Genomic DNA, 16,541 nt, shown 5'->3' on the forward strand with positions numbered 1-16,541 from the left:
CTACTTTCCCCCCAGCCATAATGTATTTCTTCAAACTGAAATAAAACACCATTTTCGGTGTATTTTACTCCTTTATTATAGAAGACCTATCCAATCCAAAGTATGTCATGTAACCTTTAAGTGTTGACACTGTTTATAGATAACGGCATGTGTTATTAGTTTAATTTGATTAACAATGAGATACTAGTATACTAAGTAATGAAATTATATTTAATTTAATTTTCTAAAAATCAGGGATGAATAACATCGATATCAAACAGACTTTGCTATGATAAACAAGATTAATGTACATGGTGTTATCGATGTAAAACTTCGCATAGTATTTGAAGGTGAAGTATAGTGAACTATTTAAATCAGGGATGAATTTTGATGATTTCGTTTTTGTGCAATACATAAAACACTATATGCAGCAATATACAGTACACACAGTACATTTAAACTTTGTACTTACATTTTAATCTATCGTTAAATGTACATGTATAAAAGTCAAAACACGCAGTGGGTTTTCATCACAGTGCAGTATTTTTATTTTTTATTAAACGTGATGAATTATTCCTTACATACGTACAGAGTATATTGTATATTCCATTAAGTTTTTCATTTCTACTTATACTTGAATATGATTGGTTCGCTAGCAATGATTTACACATGTTTATTCATTGATCGACTATGTTTCCGATTTACTAAGATTTGTTGCCTACATAACAAATGAACAGTATAAATAAAAGTTGAATCTTCATTCGAGACTTCAAATAGTACTCTATTAAAGGTATTAACGTCAATCAAAATTATTTCCTGGCAGACACTAACTAAATATTACCTTACTTCTCCAGGTCATGCATTATTTGTCAAACAGACATTTAAAGGCTTTACTACCCACTATTTAATTTTATATGTAACGCGTTTTATGATTGACTGAAGTTGTTTTGTTTATCAGCTCACATACTTATGTATGTGACCGTGACGTCATCAACGTTTTATTATGGTTTACTCCAGTTTAAAATGGAATTTGGAATTATAAGAACTAACTTTATTATTTTGTCTGTGTATTCGAACTAACATAACAAAAATGTGGTGCACATCTAAAGGGAATATTTTAACTTAGCAGTATTTAGCAAAACCTTTATGAATTTTTGGTTCTCAATGCTCTTATATTTCGTACTTTATTTGGCCTTTTTAACTTTCTTTGATTCGATCGTCACTGATGAATCTTTTGTAGATTAAAGGCGTGTCTGGCGCAAAGATAAAAAGTCAATCCCGGTATCTATGATGAGTTTATTTACAACGTGTATTTCCGTGTTTGTGTCCATCCATTGCAATATTAATCTCATCAAATCATGTCAAGCACACTTTAAGTGCAAAATCTATTTATATGTATATCATGTATATGATTACCCGTCAATGTAACTTTTACTGATTATGTAAGATAACAATTTTCTGGATATACACCCTGTGTTATATATACGTAGTAATAATTTTATATGTATTTTCAATTAAATTTTCTGAATATCAGGATATTGATATCCAAGGACGTGTCTATTAAAAATTACCAAATTCATGATGAATAGAGGATTGATATACATTGCTAATAGTTTCCCGTGAACAGTTTCATTTAGTAAGTACAAGTCATTTAAAGTAAACAATAGAACGCACGAATGTCTTTTGAGGAACTTCTCTAAAATCTGCAATGCATTTAACCCCGGCTATATGCATCACTATATAATACACGCAGGGTATTCATAATTTATTTATTACGTTTTAGTCTGACGGTATACGCAGGGACTTTCTGTATTAACATAGTATAGAAAAGTCCCTGGTATACGTGATGCATTTTTCCGTACACGCTGTATACAGTTTATTGTACATTCCTTAATGATTTCCTTGTACACAATTGAACAATATTGGTTTGCTAGAATTATATTCGTGGTTAACATATCGATAGACCAAGTAACCAAAACTACAACGTTTGTTATAGTCATTTGTACATTTGTTCAGTTTCAATCTTGTATTTTGTTTACTTTACATTTGAGCCAATTATTAAACAGCCCTTTGGAAAATGTAAATCCCGCCTTTGTGTCCAATGGTAAATACTTTACTGAACATTACTGAACAATATTAGGCATTTGAGAAGAATCATTTTGAGTGGATAAATAATATGTTACAACCTGTACAGGATGATGTATATGTAGGCGACAGTGCAGAGGCATATTCACTGTCTTTTGTTCGGAATGCCATGTCAAAAAATCACCAAAACCTAAATAATTAATAAATACCGATAGGAACAGTAATCAAAGATTTCACCACCGTGTTACATTGATAACGTTTGCATACAAATGTCCAATATTAAATTTTTTTCCAATTAAGTTTTTGTGCAGACTGGTAGTACTGATCGACAGAAATTATTTTTTTTTTCTGTTTAGGATGAATGTTATGATTTGAACGTCAGATCTGTTCAGGATATACTTTTTACAAATAGAGGTATGCATTAATATTACAATTTATTTATTCAAAGTAAGTTTATATATATATAATTTTATGCAGTCTATGTATTCGTTTATGCACATTAAGTGACCTTAATCCAAAAGATATATTACATGTACTTGCTTCAAATTAATCTATTTTCTTGACATGTTTTATTGTAAAGTCTTATTTAGTGTAGTTACATTATATTTACAATCTTCAAGCTATATTTGTACAATAAATTTATTGTTTCTTTATCTCCTGGGAGTGTTCACTAGAATTAAATATTATATACAAATACACTTGTGTGACGAAATATACTGATATTGAAAGTAAAAGTAAACATTTGTTTAAATAATGATAGTACATTATAGTATCAGTTGACTTCTTGCGTAGAGGCAATAAGGCCCTTATTTGGACCAAAAATTAATGCAAATTTAAAAGTTATCATACATATTTTTAAATTACTAAAAAGTATCTCAGGTAGAAGGTATTCAGAAAAACTAAATAATTTTGGACATTGAAAAAGTTACCATGGCAACAAATCATGCCTTAATTTGCATATTTTGTAAAATTTTGTGATTTTCCTTGTTTTTCATCAAATTCTTAAGTATATTTTCGATTGGAAAAGTATGTGCGCACCCAAGAAACAACTTTATATTTCGTGAGATTTTGTCAATAGTAATAATAAAGCTTCAGTTAAATTATTTTGTTGTTTCTTGGCTGCGCACGATGTTACCACAACAGAAATAAAGATAGAAAACTGCATAAATTCTGAATTTTCATCGTTTTTGTGAAAACAGTACATATTATGACGTAATTGTGACGTCATCACATAAGAATATTAATGTTTTTCATTTATATATCTTGACCCTATGCATTTCTAAAGATTATGTACCAATTTGAAAAAGTTATCAAACATTTTATTTTCTTGGGCCAAAACCAGGCCTTAAAGCCCCTACTCCTTTGTCATACACAGCTACTTTTGCATGTTTACTTTTGTAGTTCACCTACAGATGAGTACCTTATATCTTGCTATATATGCATCCCTCGTCCATCACATTATTTACAATGTATGTATTTATTCAAAAGAAGCTGTGAAGTAACGTATTTCTGTTTAACATTTTTTTTTAAACAATAACCGTTTTAACCGTTTTAACCTTAAAACCAAAGTAATTCTATTAAAATTATGATCTTTAAATTCTTTCTATATACTAGTAGATATAGGAAGATGTTGTGTGGGTGCCAAAGAGACAACTCTCTATCCAAATAACAATTTATAAAAATAAACCATTATAGGTCAATGCACGGCCTTCAACTCAGAGCCTTGGCTAACACCGAACAAAAAGCTATAAAGGGCCCCACAATTACAAGTGTTAAACCATTCAAACAAGTATATCTTCCTTCCAATTACATTTTCAATTTCGATTATAATTTGGATCAATTTTAGGAAAGTTGTACCGTAACGTTTCTAAATGATTTTCGGAAAATGCATGTTGAAGACACATTCAGAAAACCGACATTAACAGGCATTGCACAAGGTCATGTTTTTCTCTGACTGTTTATGACATCTTGACACTAAATCCATTGGATGTTGGATGTGTACGGATTGATATGATGCGTGATTCTTTTTTATTAGTTGTTAGTGACATTAAATTTGAACTAGCTGTCAGATAACTGCGAGTACTCTCAGATCTATTCCAAGTGTCTTTTTATTGTCGGGAAGTACCTGGCCACGTCCACTTGTATTTTTGACCATCTGATGAGTTTATCCTTTTTCAACTGATTTTTATAGTTCGTTCTTATGTTGTACTGTTATACGACTGTCCAAGATTAGGGGAGGATTGGGATCCCGCTAACATGTTTAACCCCGCCACATTATTTATGTATGTGCTTGTCCCAAATCAGGAGCCTGTAATTCAGTTGTTGTCGTTTGTTTATGTGTTACATATTAGTTTTTCGTTATTTTTTTAAATTTAAATAAGGCCGTTAGTTTTCTCGTTTAAATTGTTTTACATTGTCATATCGGGGCCTTTTATAGCCTACTATGCGGTATGGGCTTTGCTCATTGTTGAAGGTCGTACGGTGACCTATATTTGTTAATGTCTGTGTCAGTTTGGTCTCTTGTGGACAGTTGTCACATTATCAATCATACCACATCTTCTTTTTATGTTGTTTTCTAATGATGATTGATTTATGTATGATTAGGCAGCAACCATTTGATTTTCTGGGGGGGGGGGGGGGCTATGGTTTTTTTTTCTGTGCAAACTTTTTTTTTCGCCTTCGGCGTAGAACAATCTATTTTTTTAGCGACAAACCGAAAACAATTTTTTTCTTTCAATTTTAGCATTACATATAGTGGCAGCTGAGGATGAAACAAACAATTTTTTTTTCTCAGGGTCCAAAACAAATTATTTTTTTCACCAAAACTTGGAAACAAACTTTTTTTTCCAAAAAAAACCATAGCCCCCCCCCCCCCCCCCCCCCCCAGAAAATCAAATGGTTGCTGCCTTAGATCATTATAATGTTGTTTCATAAATAAATAATCATTCCGAGCGTTAAAAGTTCTTAAGTGAATGCATTCATGTAATATTGGATACATATATAACATGGTAGGTTAAATCATACAGACACAAATATGGTTTCGCAAAATGTTTGGTAAATATCAAACTGCTCAAATGCATTTTCATGCACAAACTGATCAGTGTAATATTTTATTCCCAGAACAACAAAATTTTAATATAATTTTATTACGTAAAGAGGATTAGAGGAATCACAATAAATATTTAATGGAATACTGACCAAACGCTCCTGCGGGTCTAGTTTGGATACGCATACTATTCGACACTAGTAGGAAAAGAATACGTTCATTAAAGGAGAGTAGTTTGTGCACTTTCCAACAAACCACTAACAACGGACATGACTGACTCCTCCGAGACAAACAACCACGAATCATATAAATGGTTTAGAAAGCTTGACTGAAATGAATGAAGGTTTTATTATAAATTCAAATGTGACGTCACTTTGTGCGTTGATGGCTTTGGCTAACTCGGCTGTGTATTGTTATGTCCTGGTTTAGGTTGTTTTATGTAATGTAGATCTATCCGTTTTTATTCTCTAGTTAGTCACCACTTCGGTTTTATCATGTATATCATGTATATCTTTAATATAGTCGTTTTATAAAATTTATTGTTTGTAAAATTATGAGTTATTCTAAATAATAAGGTTGTTTTTATCCCAGGCAGAAAATCTTAGACGTATTGGGCACAACTTCCTTAGTGCTCTTCAACTTTGTACTTGTTTTGGCTTTCGAACTTTTCTCATCTGAGAGTGACTGGTTAGTCATGCGTATTCACATTTTAAACGTGGTACTTTTGTTAGCTATAACTCGTGTGTTTCTCTGTCCTATATGTTCTCTTATTTATTTGTATTTCAGTCATATAATGTTGTCATTTTAATGTTATATTCAACATTGCCATAAAAGCGGTGGGTTTAGCATGCCACAAAACCAGGTTCAACCCACCATTTTTTTCTTAAAACATCCTGTACCAAGTCGGGAAAATGGTCATGGTTATATTATAGTTCGTTTCTGAGTAGTGTATTATATATTAATGTTATGTCGTAGTTCTCCTCTTATATTTCATGCGTTTCAATCAGTTTTAGTTTGTAACCCGGATTTGAGTTTTTTCTCAATCGATTTATGAATTTCGAACAGCAGTATACTACTGTTTTCTTTATTTACACCACGAAATTTACTCTGACAGCATTCAATATAATCTGTTCAACAGCAACATTTTGAGTCTGTCAGTAGCTAGAGATATTTTGTTTCAAAAATGATAATTACTATTCTGGATTTTGATGGTCATTTTGTACGTTGCTACAAAGGTACAAAATAAATCTGCGTCATAAAGTCATAAAATGTTTGAAAAATACTCCTCATATTAATAGACGGATCGTATTGCATATTCATCTCTCTTGGCCATTGTCATGTGAGGTTTTGGCGTCACTTGGTGTCTGTAGTACTCATTCTGACTAGACGTGTTTGTATAGTCGTACATCCTGCACACTCAAATAAATGTTCCTCTAAAGCGTGTGTTTAAAGGACGCATTGGCGAAATCCAGAGATGACCATTCAAAATAGCGTAGAATTAGACTGAAAAGTTAAGAATTTATCATCTGAAACGAAATCTTTAAGTGACAAGGAAAAATAGCAAACATATTGTCTATAGTCTATAGTATCGCTTATAGTCTAGTAGTTAGTTAATATCCCCTTTATTGTCTTTTCTATAATAAAGAAAATGGCAAACGCCAGTGATATTTCTATACCTTAAGTTAACAGGTCATATGGATTCCATACAATTCAAGGATTTAATGTTGCTTGATAAAACGATACATGTTAATGTAATGTATCCTCAAGCCAAACAGAAACCTATATATCGACATAAATAACGAAAATTACGGTTAGTTAAAGATCGTATTAATATTTCAGCGATTTAAATCATAAGAAAAATAAAAACAATGCACACCACAATTTTAAATTAAAACTTATATACTGTATATTTATAGATAAATAACAAATACAAACATGACTGTGTAACGAAACTGATACCGAAAATAAATAGATAACAATTATGATAAATTTGCAAAAAAATCCTAAGTTTATTTATAACGATAATAAATTTACAACAAGAAGTTTGTAACACTAAAGTTGTATGCAAAATTTTCCAAAAATTTGTGATACAGTCCATTTACTGTACCTTGAACTTCTGAGTTATCCTATAGATTATGATCGTATTATAAAATAACGGTAAAAATACTACAACGTTTAATAGATTAGTCTTTATAAATAAGGGCATCCGATACAGTTTCTCGATAAAATGTCATTTTCTTAATTTTTAAATATGTTGTAGGCCTTGGCGAGTTATAAAATAAAACACAAAATAAAACATAGGTCACCGTGCTCGTTTTCGAGAAAATTGAGGCTGAAAATTGGGGATTTGTGCAATTTTGCCAAAAAGTTAAACAACGTTATAAAATTTTTGGAGCAAATATTCTTTGTTGTAAATTATTAAGATCGGGTTCAATTTGAAGCTGTGATAAGTGACAATAAGGAAACAAATAAATCCCTACACGAGTGTCTATACAAATTTTCAAGCTTTGCTTGACATTGCGAACCAGATGCTCAAAGTGGGATTTTTTTAATCCAAAAAATATAGAAATAAAGTGTTTCTGAAAATGTAATTTTTATCATTTTTTCTGCATGAACTGCATTTTGTCATGCTTTCTCCAAATCTGAAATAAAAAATATATGTCACCGTGCTGGATTCTATGATAAACGCGATTTATCCTTAAAATTGCGTCCCCCCTTTGTAACCTCAACGTTAGCGCTAAAGTGCACGACGTCGCTGGCAGACTTTTTCGACGTAATCGTTGCAAATTACCGGCGACATTTTTCAGATGTATGAATATTGCTTGTAAAGAGCTAACTAAAAATTGGTAATATTGTTTTCGGAAATAAAAGCATGTGAATCATAAATACATCTCTTTGTTTGTGGTCTAAGTGAGAAACATCCCAAGAAAAGTGATTACGGACTGTTGATAATTTTTACGGCTTTTAAAATTTACGGCTTTTAAAATTAAAGACTGAGCACGGCAATTTAAAACTTGACATACAGGTTACATGTACTGTACACACTCGTGCATTAATTCATGTATTAATTTATAGCATATGTTGACCTCTAGATGTTGTTTTTTTTTTTGTTTTTGTTTTGTTTTGTTTGGTTGGCTGTTATTTCATAACAATACTCCTTTACATCCTTCTATTCACGTTTTAATCACTTTTTAGAATTTCACATTTATTCATAAAATTAAACTTTTATTATAGTCAATGATTACAATTGAATAAAATTGGCAGGCTCCTAAATACTTATAAAATCACAGTTTTTATAGTTGACTATGCGGTATGGGCATTGCTCATTGTTGAAGACCGTACGGTGACGGTATAGTTGTTAATTTCTGTGGCATGTTTGTCTCTTGTTGAGAGTTGTCTCATTGGAAATTATACCATATCTTCTTTTTTTATGTTGTCAGAAAACAAAACCAAAATCTTATAAAGGAATATGCTAAAGGATGCTTTTGGTCAGAGAGAGAAACTAGACCATATTTTGAAATTTTTGGATTTTGCAAAAACGATTGAATTAATAGCGAGAGGACTGGACATATTACCTATGCGTAATTTCATTGGTAAATAACTATATATATTTTCACCAAATCATGACGCATTGCGGGGTACATAAAATATTGCACGTTCATTCCTCTGTCTGTCCTTTCGGTCCTTATAGTTAATTCGATTTTTCAAGTGTACAATTCTTGCCAAATTTCTATAAAACTGATATCGTATGGACACGTTCGAAAATCAGTGCATATCAACTATTCTTTAAAAGAGTTATGCCATTCGGAAATATTAATTTTTTATGTTTTCAAGACAAATACTTCTAGTAGTCCAAATAATTATGACAGTAAAGAAGGGTATATTAAATTTTTGCTTTGACGGAACGCCTTCCTGTGACGCGTGAAAGAAAAGAAAATATAATAGCCTTTCAAGACGTTTGGACTAGTAAAATACCATACCTCCTCCAACCTTTTGAAGTGCAATGATCGTTCCATAAATTTTTCCATCTGAATTTATTATTTTATTTTAGACAAAAACTATATCATACATGTATGTAGGACATACGTCCTGAACATGCATGAAATATTTGCCACTGGACGTTAAGCAAACAACATTCAATCAATTTATTGGACATAGTCTTGGTATAAAGCTGGAATTTAAGGTAGCGCCTTCTAATATTAAAATGATAATTGACATGCATTATATTAGTAACATCAAAAGGGTCAGTCATCTTGAGATTGCTAACTATACGATATCTAAATTTGTTGAAGATCTCAAAGAAACAGTAATGTGTTTTATTTCTTATGATTTTATTAGACTGTTATCCTTTTAGAATCAAATGCACTAATATAATGGTGTAGAAGTTAGCATGCGGGAGAAACAGAAATTGGAGCATCGGAAAATCCACATTACGTTTCTTATTACGGAAAATTACACGCATTACGTCCCGCAAAAAGTGACGTTTTGCGGGAATTCAAACGCTTAACTTCGCGCCAAGAGTTAACTCCCTTGAAACTGTATCGGATGCCCCCAAGCATCAATAGGTAAACAAGTATGAGAAGATGATGGACGTAACAGCCGGACAGCAAATCCCTGATTTGTCCGTTAAAAACACGGATTTATTATTCGAGAATCAAGTGGAGATAATTTAAGAGAACGTCGTCAACAGATGTCGCTGCGCAGAAAATTAATTCCCCGCGGAAGACGACCCGGCAGGAAATCACGAATTTGTTAAATTATAAGAAACTAAACGTATCACGAGCGGTATGCATGATATGATAATTTTAACAAGTATTTAAAAGATATGAGAAGTCAAATAATTTCATCGTTGAATGAGAAATTCAAGTCATTTATTTTCAGCCTTCGGAACCGCCATTTTTCAACATCGACTGTCATTGACAAATATTCAACTCTGGACGAATTGACACAAACCCGTTTTACTTAGGAAAAATAAATATGATAAGTTTATATTGATAAACTGGAGCATGGAGAACAGAACTGGGGTAGTCACATGACGTTACCCTTCCTTGTTTACACACGAGCACAATTCCAGTACACATCACAAATTGGTAAGGCCCTGCGGGGACTCCCTTCTCTTTTTGATGAAACTGCTCTGCTCTTGACTAAAACAGCTCCGAAATATGACAGACTTGCCACTAATGAAAAGACAGTCAACATGTCATTTGAAATTAACAAAATCTGTTATTTTTTGTGTAATTTATTTCCCTTTTTCATGCCCCAGTACACAAAAATACTAAAAATGAACAAAATTTGTTTTACTTTCATATAAATCACACAAATGTTATGAATTCAGCACATTAAACATGTAATAAAATGTACACAAACCTCCCAATAACATCCCTTTAGCAGTGCATTATTTTTTGGGAAGTCCAGATGTAAATTATTGTGACACTTGTCAGGTTTTGTCCTGAATCAGTGAAAGAATGACATGTCCAGTGTAAACATTCTGCGATCAGATATACCATAGATAAATAACAGAGGAAAACAGTTTGAAGAGAGTCAGATCCTTATTTTGTAGCTTTCAGATGTAATTTCAAATGAATGAAGATGATATCACTTCATAATATAATATTGCTTGTGCTTGTTCCCTATTCATCTTCCAGGTTCTAGCAGTCATTCAATAATTGTTCCATAGATGATTGTTCAATCTGCATCCAGTTTACCTATTAGTAAATTAATCTCTATTAATGAATACTGAGTCTAGTTCATTCTTTTTTTACAATTGTTAAGCTGCATGCACCTGCATTTGATGATTGAGGATTTATGTATCAGGTCAACATGGTATTTTTTTTTTAATTCTTCATTATTACACATATTTCAGTCTATATATATATGTTACCAGAAATGGTTATATATCATGTGTCTCATATGGTATATATTATTTGAGAACATTATGTCAATATATATTATACTATATATAGTATATGAATTATATAAAAAGGTTATATTCATTATATAATTATTTTTCACACTCCATGGCTCAAGCTGTTGAATGTTGTGATTGGTTTTTTTTCAATTTGAGTACATGCATTACTATCCCACTGAATTACATATAATTAGCGAGAAAGCTATTTTCAGTTTTACTTTATTCTAGAAAAATATAAAATTTACTTTATCTTAAATGTTAAACAGACATGACTCAAGAGTATGGGTATCCATATTCTATGCTTAGATTTATATAATATCTCCTAAGCCAAATGATTTAAAAAAAAACAGAAAGTTTAAACTACTACATTTCAGAATTTATATTTTACAATATAACCCCTTTTCTAAAATGAGACAGCACACAACAAAACACATGACAGTGTCACTATCAGGTCAAATCTAAATATATAGTTAGAATGAAAAACCACTGCAGAGAACAAAGTTCAATATAAAATGCAATATTTTTATGACATCTATTTTTCAGGAATAGATTTTACTTTTTTAATCAGTCTCTCAATACAAAATGAAATAAAGCCCTGATTTTGTTTTTATTATTTATTATTTTTTCTAAATTTTTATTACTTTGTAATATTGCTACTTACAAACACATAGAAATTACATTTTTGGTAAAGCCTTCTTATAGAGTACTTTGATTAATTCAATTTTTAATCAAAATTGTCAAGGGTATATATGATATCCTATCGCCAGTGACCAGAAATTGTTACATTTAATAATTACTTGCATAGATAAACATATTTAGAATGAAAATAAACATTTAATAAGTTCACAGATATAACTGACATTGGGTCTTAACTTAACAGAAATTCTCTAAAAACATTATTCTAGAATAGAATATATAACAGCAAAATTGTACATTTTATACCCATAATCTTTATAAAATATATTTTTATGTAGATCTACTAAGAAACAATATGTTTCTGCATCACTGAATGCTGAATCAAAATGAAGAATTTATGTGTATTCAAGAATAATAATTTATGATTCTTCTAAAAAGTATGCCATGAAATAATTATTTCCATCAAAGTATATATATATATGACAAAATAGAGGTATACACATGCAATCAGGGAATATTCTGCAGCATTCCCCCCTTTAATGATGGAATTTTAACACCAAAGCTTTGGGCAAGTATTTTTTTTTCTAACAATTTACTGGTTCAAAACCCCTCACTTTATGTAAAAAAAAACCATATAGAAAACTTTTTTTTATATTTCTTCTGAAGCTGTAGTAATATATTTTTTAAACTGAATATGTAATAATATTTGCAATTTCCCCGATTTCTAGATGATTATCAGATATTTTTATGCAATATGTAATTAAATAGTGATTTACCAAAGCAGACATACATTCTATTATACTTTCTCTCACTGTTTGGGTATTGATACCTGACAGGTGCCCTTATTCCAATGATTAATTGTAATATCCAAGGTATTTTTCATATTTACACATTTTCCTTCGCACACTGATAAATTATTGGATATTTTACCCCAGAATGAACTCTTTCACTTACTAAAATTGAGCGAAATGGTTATTTTCTCTCGTTTCTGATCAGCCGTCCCTTCAACGACTTTTCATTCGAGTTATCTCCCTTTGGCCGGTCGCTAGTTTTGGGCCTGTTGAATTGACACAATGTTGTTTTACCTGGCGAGTTTTTGTATCAATAGGCATTTCATGTTCATAATATCAGGAGGTATCATCCCTATAAAGGAAAATACGTTACCATTCCGTGTGTCATTTCAATTTACATTTATTTACCGAGAAGTGTCACGGCCGCGGCACGTTTTTTCATCTTTCCCAATCAAATAATCAAGGAAATTCTATTTTTTCATTCTTAAATGAATAACGTAGTTAAAGTTTGAAACCTGCCGTATTTAATGATGTATTTAGTTAAGCATGCTAAATACACAAAATAGCTTTACGCCGTCGATTTCGTGTCGTCATTGCCGTTGCTAAAAAATGCCATTTTTTGAACTGAAAATCACGTGACCAGAATAATAAAATCGACGCCATTATGAGATTTGCTGTCCGGCTGGTAATTAATGAAATAGATAGAAAAACATCTTCAACGTTACTCACAAGGCTTTATTTGGACAGTGACATACAGTAGTGTAATTATATAAGGTTATATTTGTTTGTTTATTTTGTCATTGAAATTATTTAGAAGTCTTTTATTCGTGATACCTTAACAAGGTCGTGTCGTCCTGTACTGATAGTAACGTTTTATAAGTAATCTTGGGAGTATAGCAACATATCGTAGAAGGAAGTGCATGTCATTTACTTTTGCTTTCTTTGCAGAATTTTTTGACACTTTATCACCGTATCTATGTACACAGACAAAAAATATTTAGTCTCCATAGTTTATAATATCTAATACTTTGACAGTGAAAATGCAGGATTATTTTTTATTCTTTTATTTGATGTTGAAGAACATGAATACGCAATGCAATTAACTATTTTCCGATTGTGAAATTTAACATTATTATTTTATTAAGCACTTTGTATGGAAAGAAACGTACAGAAAGAATTACCTCTACACGAAGATTGCAGAATAAACAACTTTGAGCACTTGATGTTTTTCAATGTATACAACCAAAGAAATGGACCAAATCAAAATAGTAATTTATGAACACGTTTATATATTCATACCAAAAATAAATAAAAAAATAAAAGGAAATTCTACATTATCTCTGTCAGTATGATACTAGATGACAAGATATTAGGAGTCCTCTGGTTTTATCCAGGGAATGAAAAATAACATTTTGCACGCTAACCGCTACTTTTCTTTTCATAATTTTTAAACATATAGTTTAGGTTCTAATTTAGATTCAGATGAGGCTTACGTTTTCTATGCTGTTTTTTGTACACTGTTGTTATCTTTTGATCATTTGTGTTTTAATATGGTTAAAATGAGATGTTACAATACTATCTTTTCTATTTTTCAGATTGCAAATGGGAGTTCCAAGTATTATTGTTCTTGCAAAGAAAAACCCAAGCTTCTGGGAAGTATGCGATTTTAGGGACATTAAGTTAGTTATTGACGGGAACTGCTTGTATAATTTATTGTATGAATACCTTAATATAGATACAATTGGAAATTTTAGTGAATATGCTGAGAAAGTAGAAATGTTTTTCAAGTGGCTTTTCGACCGTCGGATAACCCCTTATGTTGTGTTTGATGGAGCATATGATATCGATGATAAGAAAATTGAAACACTCAAAAGCAGGTCTCAACAACGTGCAGCAAATCCAGAAGATAAAACACCCATTCTGGCAAAGATAACGTTTACTAAAATTTTAGAAAAACTTAGAATCCAGTACATAAAATGTGATTTTGAAGCTGATAGAGACATACAAATGCTAGCCAATGATTTGAAATGTCCAGTTTTGTCACGTGATAGTGACTTTTTCATCTTTGATGTACATTTTGGTTATATACCCTTTGACTCGCTGCCATTAAGCGCAATATTTGATGGGACCGATGAACATGAAATAAAAATTTATTTTATTGAGAATTTATGGAAAAAGTTCCCATACCTAAGGGGTAATATGGCCTTACTAGCCACTGCCCTAGGTAACGATTATCTGAGCAAACACTCTAATGTTTTACAAAATGCTTATCATAGTGATAATTTTAGACTTCCCAAATGCAAAACAGAAGTTTCAGATTTATTTGAAATTCCGTGTGAAGCAGGCGAACCCTTTTTTATAACTATCAGGAAAGTTTTGTACTGGATATGTCGTTATAATGATGCTGACCGAGAGAAAAGACAACTGCTATACTTTTGCAAGAAGGATAAGAGAGAAGAAGAAATGCTAACCCGTTCCCTTAAAGTTTTTACGGAACCAGACGACTACACGAGCTACAACCTCTATGATCTTCTACAAGAAAGAGAATCTGTTGGCCTGGATAGGTCCGCTGTTCCATCACATGTACCAACGTGGATTATTGACAGTCATAGAAGAGGCTTTATTCCAGATTTTTTCTTGAATACTTTAATCCACAAGAGAGTTTTTCTTTTAAGTCAGGTAGAAGGTACTCATGATTTATCCTCGCACGAGTGCAGTCTTTCAATTCGAAAGGTTATATATGCATTACTGCTAGGTACAGACCAGAGTGTAACGGAACACGACCGATATAGAATGAGTTTATGCGAGTTCCAAAGAACCGGTGTTATATGTGTAACTGGTCTTCTTCGTGATCCCTTCATACCTAATATGCCAAGAGAACTGAAAATTAAGATACTAGGTGCAGCTTTATGCTGCCAAATCCCATCTGAATCAATATGCGGGTCACTTGGTCAAACACGCCTTTTTCTCATGATAACGACTTACTGGGCAAGAGTAGCAGAACCGACTATAAACATTAACTTTTTAAAATCAGTTTTAATAAGCTATCTTTTGTTTTCAACAATCAAACGTAATGAATTTCGCGATCGCAAAATTGATTTCCGAGACGATGATTGTCTAAACCAAAGAAAATCTAACATAGATGGCAGAAAAGGAGCAAATAGTAGCAAAGGGGCGACAACTCTTAATTCGAATCATTCAGGCAGTGACGTTAGACTTAAAGATTTGTATTACGCAGTGACACAGTTCGCTGGAAGAGATGTTAAAACAAAAAAGGATTACATACCAAATATTATTCATACATTTGCCCAGTTTCAATCTTGCATATTGTATATAACATATCTTAACCAACTATTGAACAGTCCCTTAGAAAATGTAAATCCTGCCTTCGTGTTTAATGGTAAATTCTTGCACGACATGGATTATACACTCAGAAAAATGAAACAAGACATTATTGGACACTTTTTGGCATCTGAGAAGAATCATTTTGAGAGATTTTATAACATGTTACAATTTGTACAGGATAATGTATATATACAAGATAGTGAATGATACTTACGCATTGTCTATAGCTCCGGAATGTCATGAAGCATGTGATGATTACGATCGTCGTTATATTATTAATGGTTGACACTTTATACTTTTTAGTTTCATATTTTTAAATGTAATACTTGGTATGAATTAGTATCAAATTACAAATTGATAGACTGTTTATTGTGTTATTTAAAAAAGATAATATATAAATGACTGCATCAAGGACATGAATTGAATTCATTATTTTTACTTCTCTATATGTTCCTTTGAAATAAAAAATAACTTTTAATAGTTGTGTTCGATATAGAAATATTTAAAAATATGAGGGGATTCGGGTTCTTTTTTTTCTGTTTAAATCAATTAAGTGTGAGTGGTGTTTGAATTTTTTACGTTTATATAGGTATTTAATATGTTATTATTTATCAATTAGGAATACTAAATAAAATTGAGAATGGAAATGGGGAATGTGTCAAAGAGACAACAACCCGACCAAATAAAAAACAACAGCAGAGGGTCACCAACAGGTCTTCAATGTAGCGAGAAATTCCCGCACCCGGAGGCG

General features: G+C 31.6%; 1 protein-coding gene across 3 annotated transcripts; it reads left to right on the forward strand.

Moving 5' to 3' along the window:
* The first annotated feature begins 1,488 nt into the window (after positions 1–1,488).
* Positions 1,489–16,268, forward strand: LOC143080279 (single-strand DNA endonuclease ASTE1-like). Of its 3 annotated transcripts, XM_076256018.1 has the most exons (3): positions 1,489–1,615; positions 2,421–2,478; positions 14,041–16,268. In XM_076256018.1, exon 3 carries the CDS (start codon positions 14,048–14,050, stop codon positions 15,995–15,997), a length of 1,950 nt encoding a protein of 649 aa, XP_076112133.1. In that variant the 5' UTR covers positions 1,489–1,615; positions 2,421–2,478; positions 14,041–14,047; the 3' UTR covers positions 15,998–16,268. The 3 variants fall into 3 exon arrangements, with proteins under 3 accessions (XP_076112133.1, XP_076112135.1, XP_076112134.1); XM_076256020.1 differs by lacking the exon at positions 2,421–2,478 and having other exon boundaries at positions 1,510–1,615; XM_076256019.1 differs by lacking the exons at positions 1,489–1,615; positions 2,421–2,478 and adding an exon at positions 12,742–13,219.
* Positions 16,269–16,541: the final 273 nt, after the last annotated feature.

The sequence above is a fragment of the Mytilus galloprovincialis genome, chromosome 6 (genome assembly GCF_965363235.1).
Source record: "Mytilus galloprovincialis chromosome 6, xbMytGall1.hap1.1, whole genome shotgun sequence".
NCBI lineage: Eukaryota > Metazoa > Mollusca > Bivalvia > Mytilida > Mytilidae > Mytilus > Mytilus galloprovincialis.